The sequence below is a fragment of the Chrysemys picta genome, chromosome 13, assembly GCF_011386835.1.
Source record: "Chrysemys picta bellii isolate R12L10 chromosome 13, ASM1138683v2, whole genome shotgun sequence".
Taxonomy (NCBI): Eukaryota; Metazoa; Chordata; order Testudines; family Emydidae; genus Chrysemys; species Chrysemys picta.
Genome location: NC_088803.1, coordinates 12,374,180 through 12,384,539, shown reverse-complemented (window position 1 = coordinate 12,384,539; position 10,360 = coordinate 12,374,180). Strand labels below are relative to the sequence as shown.

The 10,360-nt window shown below is 42.8% G+C and overlaps 1 protein-coding gene across 1 annotated transcript; it reads right to left on the bottom strand.

Annotated features, from left to right (window-relative positions):
• Positions 1-6,611: 6,611 nt before the first annotated feature.
• Positions 6,612-7,532, bottom strand: LOC101932300 (olfactory receptor 5V1-like). The gene has a single exon (XM_005310432.2). The coding sequence runs from the start codon at positions 7,530-7,532 to the stop codon at positions 6,612-6,614; it is 921 nt and encodes a 306-aa protein (XP_005310489.1).
• Positions 7,533-10,360: the final 2,828 nt, after the last annotated feature.

The window sequence follows — 10,360 nt, the reverse complement described above, 5'->3', positions numbered from 1 at the left end:
TGGACAAACTAAGCTCCAGCTAAGTTCTGTGTTAAGGGCTTAAGAAGGACAGAGCTGGTGTAGGGGGCCATGTATGGGTGAATTACACCTTTTAAGGGGGAGTCAGCTTATAAGACTAAGGCCAGATTCTGCCAGACTACCTCACATGGAGTAACACCTGACCCCCCTTCCACAAAGGGACTTATGTCTTTAAAGCCCAGATTTAGGCACCACTGTGATCCACAAAACCCTGCTAAACTGCCATGTAATCCTGCAGGCACCTAAACTCACTCAGCACCTAATTGTTTGCTGTTCAGGTTACCTAGATGCCTGTGTTTTTGCCTCCGGACATGTGCCCTGCTGCCTCAGGGAGGCACCCTGGTGCCCTTCTTATACCTAAGCTGGGGTGGTCCTCCAGTCAGCTGAAGATAATGATTGCCCTGCCTGTTTCATCTGTGGGTCCAATGCAGTAGCTGTGCTCAGAGCCTGCCTGACTCCACACAGAATACCCCCTAGGAGAGCAGGCAGACATTTCTCCTTTGACCTTTAGCCTAGTAGCTAGCATACTCACCCAGGATATGGGGGATCCTGGTTCAAGCCCCTCCCCTTCCTGATGGGAACAGCTCTGCACAGGGGTGTCTCATAACTCTGGTGAGGTCCCCAGTCACTGCTCTTGGGGATATCCTGTGGTGGGTTCCGTTCACTCTCCTGTTGAAGCTGTTCCACTGTGTACAAATGATTAAATTTCCATGGGCCCAGGGAGAGCCTGTGAATGACTCTCTACAGCCCAGAGGGTTGGTCCTGGACGTGGGAAACCCCTGTTCAAATACTTTGCCAGGCAGATGGGGAAATGAACCGGGGTCTTCTGCATCCCCGGTGAGTCCCCTGAGCCCTGGACTAAAGGGTAACATCAGCTCTCCCTCCCACCTATCTTCACCTTGTTTGAGAATCACACTGAGCCTGTGGGGCTCTGAGGCCTAAAACATAGGCAATGAGGGAAATGGTGGCACCAAGCAAGTTGAGGCACCTACAGAGTTTGGTTGCAGCAGAGCATGGGGTGTGTGGGTCGCACTAGTGCCGACCTCTGGGACTTAAGTGCCAAAGGACCAGATCTGTAAAGAAACTGAAGCATCTAGTGGTGTATCCAAAAGCATCTAGATGCTTAGCACCCATTGATTTCACAGCAGTCTCTAGCATGGGGGTGAAGGATGAATGGGGGGCACACAGCGGCCCCAGCGTAGGAGGCTGTGACCCAAGAACCCATCATTGCCACCTGGCAAGGGGATTACTAGAATCTCCTGACTCTGGTATGTATATTCTGGGTCACCAAGGAATGTCAAGTGAGGTTTTAAATGAAAGTCAGGGTCACACAGGTCATTAATATCATTGTGGAATGTATGTACAGATACCATGTAAGGAGTGGTGTATAGAGACACTGAAAATACATTTTTGAGGTCTGTATCAATGTTGCATTGACAAACAGGTTTTCTGTCAGACAAAAGATGTTTATTCACCTGTCTTTCTCAGCGTGTAAATTAAGCATTGTAAGAGAATGCAATGACTGCACATCTACAAACAAAGTCAACCGAGAGATGTGAAGCCAACAGGGAAGAGGCCACAGGGAAAACAAGTAAAGGGGGTGACACTGCCTATGAGTACAAACAATTATCTTTAGGGATATGAGGAGAAGATGGAGGGGAAACCCCCTTTTTCTTGCACCTAGGAAGCAAGCAGGCAATATGTTTACTTTCAGGAAAATGGGATCACAACCAAGCTTGGTTGAACCACTGCAAAGGGTGTTTTGAGTGGGATAAACTTTTTTAGATGCAAGGTTAGCCCATTAAGTTTAGTCCCCAGAATGCATGTTATGATTTTCTTTCATATGTAATTTTCCCCCCCATTATAGTGACCTATTATCTCTTGAATCTTTGGTAATAAAGATATCCTTGTTTTCAGTGGGGAAGAATCCCATGCACTGTGACAGGTTGTGGATTGACTGGATAAGTGGCAGTTCTGCAGAAAAGGGCCTGGAGATTACAGTGCACAAGAAGCTGGATATGAGTCAGCAGTGTGCCCTTGTTGCCAAGAAGGCTAATGGCATACTGGGCTGCATTAGTACAGTAACTCCTCGCTTAACGTTGTAGTTATGGTTTTGAAAATTGCGACTTTAAGAGAAACGATGTTAAGTGAATCCAATTTCTCCATAAGTATTAATGTAAATGCGGGGATTAGGTTCCAGGGAAATTTTTTTCACCAGACAAAAAACTATATATTAGATAGATATACACACAGTATAAGTTTTAAACAAACAGTTTAATACTGTTCACAGCTATGATGATTGTAAAGCTAGGTTGAGGTGGTGAAGTTAGAGGGTGGAAGAGGGAGGGATATTTCCCAGGGAATGCCTTGCTGCTAAATGATGAACTAGCACTCGCTGAGCCCTCAAGTGTTAATGTAGCCTCTCACACAAGGCAGCACAAACACGAGGGAGGGGAGACAGCATAGCAGACAGAGATAGACACACACCTTGTGTGTGGGGGAGAGAGAGAGATGCACACTGCCCCTTTAAGTAAGATGACCCACTCTTAAGTGCATTGTCTTTTTAAGTGGATCAGGAAATTGAGACAGCAGCTGCTGCCCCAAGCTCTCTCTGTCTCTCTCCAGCCGTGTCCCCTCCCTGCTCTATATGGAGAAGGGGTAAGCGGGGTGCAGAAGTAGGGGGAGGGGGACACCCTGACATTAGCCCCTCCTTTTCCCCCCTGCACAGCAAGCAGGAGTCTCTGGGAGCAGCTCCAAGGCAGAGGGCAGGAGCAGCACATGGCAGTGGGGGGAGGGACAGCTGAACTGCCTTGATAGCTTGCTGGGTGGCTGCAGCACAGGGAACTTAGAGGAGCAGGGAGTTGATAGGGGGAGCTGATAGGGGCGCTGCCAGTCCACCCTGGTTACAAGCCACCACCAGCTAGCAGCAATGGGCTGCTCTTCCTGCAATCAGTGGACAAAGCAGACGGCTGCCAAATGACGTTAGAAGGGAGCATTGCACAACTTTAAATGAGCATGTTCCCTAATTGATCAGCAACGTAACAATGAAACAACATTAACTGGGATGACTTTAAGTGAGGAGTTACTGGAGGAGCACTGCCAGATCAAGGGACGTAATTATCCCCCTGTATTCAGCACTGGTGAGGCCACGTCTGGAGTATTGCATCCAGTTTTGGGCCCCCCACTACAGAAAGGATGTGGACGAATTGGAGAGAGTCCAGCAGATGGCAACAAAAATGATTAGGGGACTGGGGCACATGACTTATGAGAAGAGGCTGAGGGAACTGGGCTTATTTAACTGCAGAAGAGAAGAGTGAGGGGGGATTTGATAGCAGCCTTCAACTACCTGAAGGGGGGTTCCAAAGAGGATGGAGCTTGGCTGTTCTCAGTGATGGTAGATTTCAGAAAAAGGAGCAATTGTCTCAAGTTGCAGTGTGGGAGGTCTAGGTTGGATATTAGGAAAAACTATTTCACTAGGAGGGTAGTGGTCCAGGGAGGCTTTTAAGGCCCGGCTTGACAAAACATGGCCTGGGATGATTTAGTTGGGGTTGGTCCTGCTTTGAGCAGGGGGTTGGACTAGATAAACTTCTGAGGTCTCTTCCAACCCTAATCTTCTATGATTCTATGATTCACTATAAATATGTCTCAGTGATGTGATATTGAGTTAGGTGCTGATCCTGAGTTGCATCATACAAGCTGGTGTGTATACTGTTGCCTTGGGGACAGTAGGCCAGGTATTTCTGTGAGTGTTCAGTGGATAAGGCTCTGGACACTACAGGGAAATGCTTCGGAGCGGCTCAGGGGCTAGGTGCACCTACTGCTAACTTGTAAAGCAAAGTGAGGCCTAGCATTGCCAACAAGGGCACACTGTTGACTCGTATCCAGCTTCTCGTTCACTGTAACCCGTAGGTCCTTTTCTGCAGAACTGCTGCCTAGCCACTCGGGCCCTAGTCTGTAAGAGTGAATGGGATTCTTCCATCCTAAGTGCAGGACTCTGTCCTTGTCCTTGTTGAACCTCATCAGGTTTCTTTTGGCCCAATCCTCTAATTTGTCTAGGTCCCTCTGTATCCTATCCCTACCCTCCAGCGTATCTACCACTCCTCCCAGTTTAGTGTCATCTGCAAACTTGCTGAGAGTGCAGTCCACACCATCCTCCAGATCATTAATGAAGATATTGAACAAAACCAGCCACAGGACCAACCCTTGGGGCACTCCACTTGAAACCGGCTGCCAACTAGACACGGAGCTATTGATCACTACCCGTTGAGCCCGACAATCTAGCCAGCTTTCTATCCACCTTATAGTCCATTCATCCAGCCCATACTTCTTTAACTTGCTGAATCATCATGTGTATATGTGTGAGGGGGGATCGGGAACCCTGGTATGAGGGAAGGAGGAAATGGGGCCACAGAGAGCCCCTGAAATGGGGGGAAGAATGTGTAACCATGGTATTCGGAGAGGGGGAAAAAAGAGGTAATACAGTGCTCTTGGCCTGAGGCATAAGAAGGTAATGCGGATGGATATAGATCCTCCGGCATTTGAGGACAATAAGAGAAAATGGTATGGGGACAGGGGAGAATGAGGGGCTCATGGGGAGAAAGAAGGTCACACAGGTCCTCTGGATTGGGGGTAAAAATTGGGGACCCTGGATTGTGGGGAGGAGGAACAAACAGAATTGATGACAAAAGTCCGTAGTTGTTGCAGGCAATCCTTGAAATAGAGGGGGATGGGAGGGTGACACACAGGGAGCTCGTGAGAGTGCAGGTAAGTTGCAGAAGAGGACTACTAGGGTGATCCAAGGAATGGAAAACCTACTTTATTAGAGAATACTCAAAGAGTTTGGTTTGTTTAGCCGAACCAAACAAAGGCTGAGGGGAGATATCATTGCTCTGTATAAATACATCACAGGGATAAATATCAGGGAGGGAGAGGAGTTATTTAAATTAAGCACCAATGTGGACACAAGAACAAATGGATAGAAACAGGCCATCAACAGCCTAGGCTTGAAATTAGACAAAGGTTTCTAACCATCAGAGGTGTGAATTTCTGGGAGAGACTTCCACAGGGAGCAGTGGGGGCAAAAAAACAACTTGTTTCAAGAATGAGCTTGATACATTTATGGAGGGGATGGTAAGATAGGACTGTCTTTAATCATTCTTGTGGCTCTTCTCTGTAACCTCTCGAGTTTTTCAAACATCCTTCTTGAATTATGGACAGCAGAACTGACTGGACATAAGAACATAAAAACTGCCATAAAGGATCACACCAATGGTCCATGTAACCTAGGATTCTGTCTCCAACAGTGGCCAGTTCCAGAGCTTCAGGAAAAGTGTACAGAACAGGACTACTGTGGAGAAATCCACCCCTCTCTTTTCCTCCTGGCTTCTGGCAGTGAGAGGTTAAGGTTGTCACAAGCATGGGTTTACATCCCTTGACCATCTTGGCTAATAACCGTTGATGGACCCATAGTAGAACCTCATTTTTCCAACCCTCCATTATCCAGCTCTCCATATTAACTGAACAACCAGTGCACACAGGTCCAGAAGTGGGCAATATCTCCTGTGTCCACTGGATGGCGCTGCAGACCAGGGGTGCTGGAACAATTTTTATAGTGGGGGTGCTGAGAGCCATTGAACCAAACTGTAAACCCTGTATAGGATGGAAACCACTTCAAGCCAGGAGGTGCAGCAGCACCCCCATCACCCCTCGTTCCAGCACCTATGCTGCAGACTCATACTTTCCCATTCTCAGTATTATCCACATTTTTTATTATCCAATCTGGCCTGGTCCCAATTAGATCAGAAAAACAGGGTGCTGCTATATTTTCTATAAACTTATCTCGTTCTTTTTTTGACCACCGTTGTTACACTTTTGGCCATCACAAAATCCCCTGGCAATGAATTCCACGGGTTGATTATATGCTGTATCAAAAATATTTTCTCTTGTTTGTATTAAATGTTCTGCATATTACTTTCATTGGGTGACCTGTGCTTTTTGCATTGTGGGAAATGGTAAACAACACTTCACTATCCACTTTTTCCACACCATTCATAACTTTATAGATCTCTATCATCTCCCCTTTAATTATCTTTTCCTAAAATAAGCTTCCCTAATTCTTTCAGTTTCTCTTAATATGGAAGCCATTCCATACCATTTAGTTCCCTTCTCCAAACCTTCTCCAGTTCCACTATGTCTTTTCTGACATGGGGTGACCAGAACTGGACAAAATATTCCAGCAGTGGTTGCACCAGTGCCAAATACAGAGGTAAATTAATCTCTATACTCCTACTCAAAATTCTCCTGATTATGCTGCCCACAAACAAATTAGATTTTTGGCCAGTGTCACACTCGGATTTCATGTTCAGCTGATTATCGACCATGACCCCAAAATCTTGTGGGGGGTCTAATAGAATAGAATTAGAATTTGGTCCACAATTTTATATATAATACAGATAAGATTTTCACAACCACCTACAAAATGAGGAAGTCTGTTCCTCGTTAATTTCCTACCTTTCCTGAATGTGAACACTGAAGACTCAGTTATTGACATTTCACTGCTCCTTCAATAAACATTTTTATGTTACGTGAGAAACTTATGCTTTTTTCAACATATTCACTATGGCTCTTTTCACCTCCTTGTTTTTCAGGCTGTAGATGATGGGATTTAACATAGGGGTCAAGATGCTGTACTGGATGGACACCAGCATATCTAGAACCTCGGAGGATGCTGAGCTGGGTCTCACATATCGAAAGGAACCTGTTCCAAAGTATAAAATAACGATGAGAAGGTGGGAGCTGCAGGTGGAGAAGGCTTTACGCCTGCCATCCATGGAGTGTATTCTCAGGATGGTGGCAATTATGTGAATGTAGGAGACCAGTGTGAGCAGGAAGGAGCTGGATCCAAATATTGCAATGGAGGAAAGGAGCACCACTTCATTGTTGAAGGTCTCAGTGCAGGACAAGACCAAGAGTGAAGGGAGCTCACAGGTGAAATGGTTGATTTCGCTGGGACCACAGAAGTGTAATTTTAGCAGAGGAACAGTATTTAACAGAGCATCTATAAAGCCAATGATCCATGCACCCACCACTAGCTGCCGGCAGAGTCGTTTCTTCATTGTTTCCATATAATGCAGTGGGTCACATATGGCAGCATATCGGTCATAAGCCATAGCTGCAAGAGTGAAAATTTCAGCACCAGATGACAAAATAATAAAGAATATTTGGGTAATGCAGCCATTGGCAGAAATGGTTTTCTTCTCTGCTAGAAAGTTCTCCAGCATCTTGGGGACAATGGTGGAGGAATAGCAGATGTCAACAAAGGATAAATGGGACAGAAAGAAGTGCATGGGTGATTGAAGATGAGGATCAACCTTTATCACCAACATGATAAGCATGTTCCCCAGTAAGGTTATTACATAAATAACTAAAAATACCAAGAACAGGAAAACCTGGAGCTGTGGGTCACTGGAAATTCCTAAGATAATAAATTTGGCCACAGTGGTTTGATTCTCCATTATTCTTCAGCAAAACAGTGTCCTGTGAGAACTGAAAAAAAATGAAACAGTAATACAAACCTAATTTATATACACAGGAATGCAGTGAGTGGATAAATTCTAATAAATAGGTAATCTAGACACAGAGACAGATGGATCCAAGAAAGGCAGAACGTATTTTTGACTATTTCATTTTTCTGACATTTGTCCAATTTCCAACGTAAAGTTCTCAACATATCTATAGGGGGAAAATAGAGGAATAATGAACTTCTTAAGTAGAAAGTTGAAAGTTGATAGATTGAGCTTTTCATTTGCCTTGTAGTGTGAGGTAGATGGATAAATAGAGCTGCAAATACATAGATACATAGATACATAGATAGATAGATAATGTATGGATGTATATGAATAGATAGATAAATCTTTATTAGAGCTGTTTAATTAACTGGAAAGATATCACAAAATTGTGAACATTTTCAAATGATTTTCATTACATTAATTTTAAAAAGTCTGGGAATCTGAGTCTATAAGAATATATTTAATTTTTTTCCATAGAAATTCTGTATAATTGTTTTCATTTTTCATTTCCCCTTCAAAACAAAAAAAGTCTTTTTTTAATTTCAACAGACCTCCATATATCTAAGATGATCAATGAAAATTGACACTGCAAAAGAAAGCATAAACTAACAAAACTACCAAACAAATAAGAGAATTGCAAAATCCTAAAGAAGAAGAAGAAGAAGAAGAAGAAGAAGAAGAAGAAGAAATGTAAAAGAAAAATTCAATAAATAATCACAAAATCAAGAACTGTAAAAATGGAATTTTTTGAAAAAAATAAAACAAAACAAAACAAAAACAAATTTCTCAATTTTGTGGAAGCTTTCATTTTCAAATTAAAGAATATTTTCAACGGAAGTTTGTGCAGATGAATTTGGTTTTCAGAAATATGAAGAATATATAGGCTAACAGGGATAAAATGAAAGAAACATGAACAAAAAAACCTCACCAGATTTCTATCCAGAGGTCCAAGGTTATGTGAAATTTTAATTCTTCTCCTCCAGCATATCTATCTATGTGGATGTAGGTAATACAAATTGTTTGTTTAAGACTTGAAACTGTTTAAATATGTTCTCGTTGCCTCTGGGACAAGGTCTCTGACGTTTCTCATGCTGGCACTTTTCTCATTCAATAATCAATCAAAGTTTTATGGCCTGTTAGTTAGGAAGCACTAAATAAAGTTATATGACTTGCCTTATATTTGATATATTTGTTTAGAAAATGGGTCCTATTCCTAGTGTAGCTCCACTGAAGGGAATAGACCAGAATACCAGTAGTGTAAACAGATGCAACTCTACTGAAATCAACTGAGGCCAAATCCTCAGTTGGTGTAAATCATTGTAGCTCCATTGAAGTCCGTGCTTATCATGTCTCTAATGAATTCAACAGATCATCCTTACACCAGCAGAAGAGATCACCCTATAGTTGCAATGTTTATTAAATACAGAGGTTGTGATTTTTAAAGTGACCAAAGGGATTTAGACATGCAACTCTCATTAAAAGTCATTGGAATTTTAGTCTCTAACTCCTATAGGGTTCCTATAAAAACTCCTAGCCTAAGCACCCTAATGGATTGTCAGAAGCATGTAGGTTTTTAACTCCTATTGAAACCAATGCATTTTAGATACTTAGGTGCTTTTGTACTTCTTTCTAGGTGCCTACATATCTCTGAAAATCTGGCCTTCAGCATCCAATGAAAATGAAATCTCTCTTGAATGCTGAAATTTGAACAACCCAATGGGCTACAGACCAAGTATTAGTCACTAAGATTATTCAGGTGTCATTATTTAGCACTTCCTTGTTTGTTTGAAACTGCAAGATGCCCATGTCTAATAATCAAACACAGGTCATAGGATCCAATTTGGTGCTAATATTTGTGGCTTCATTTATCTAGAGCCCACATTCCCAAGGGTAAAAGTTAGACACAGTTTGATATTCTGCTGTACAGTTCTGCACTGATCCGAATTATGGGTCCCTTACTCCTGCTGTTTAGTAGTTACTCACCACCCTGAAGTTACTAAGGCTCACCAATGTGGGTAAGGGTTTTTCAACCATCATTAAGAAAATACATACACATAAGGGGGAAAATTAAAGTCAATTCATAATATTTGAGTGTTCTCCAATACTCTAACATTTTTCCCCACGGAATTTCCAAAGAGAAAGAGTGTGTATAGACAGACAGACAGATAGACAGACAGACAGACACACACACACACACACAGACATATGAGAAAAGTACATGTTTTCAATATTGGTATAGTAGCATACAACTTGCTCAGGAAGGACAGGAAGGGAAAAAAAGGAGAAGGTGATGCATTGTATATCAAAGATGTGTACACTTGCACTGAGGTTGAGATGGAAATAGGATACAGACTTGTTGAAAGTCTCTGGGTAAAGATAAAAAACCTAAAAACAAAGGTGATGTCATGGTAAGGGCTTATTTTAGGTCACCTAAAGAGGAAGAAGAAGTGGATGAGGCTTTTTCTAAACAACTAACAAAATCATCCAAAGCACAGGACTTGGTGGTGATGGGGACTTCAATTACCCAGACATCTGTTGGGAAAATAATACAGCAGGACGCAGATTGGAGACAATTTTTTATTTCAGAAGATGGAAAAAGCCGCTAGGGGAGAAGCTGTTCTAGATTTGATGTGGACAATTAGGGAGAAACTGGTTGAGAATTTGGAAGTGGAAGGCAGCTTGGGTGAAAGTGATCATGAAATGATATGATTCCAAAGAATCATAGAATATCAGGGTTCGAAGGGACCTCAGGACGTCATTTAATCCAACCCCCT

Bases quoted from the DNA above. Each gene is read 5' to 3' on its own strand.
- LOC101932300 (XM_005310432.2), bottom strand. From the start codon at position 7,532: ATGGAGAATCAAACCACTGTGGCCAAATTTATTATCTTAGGAATTTCC.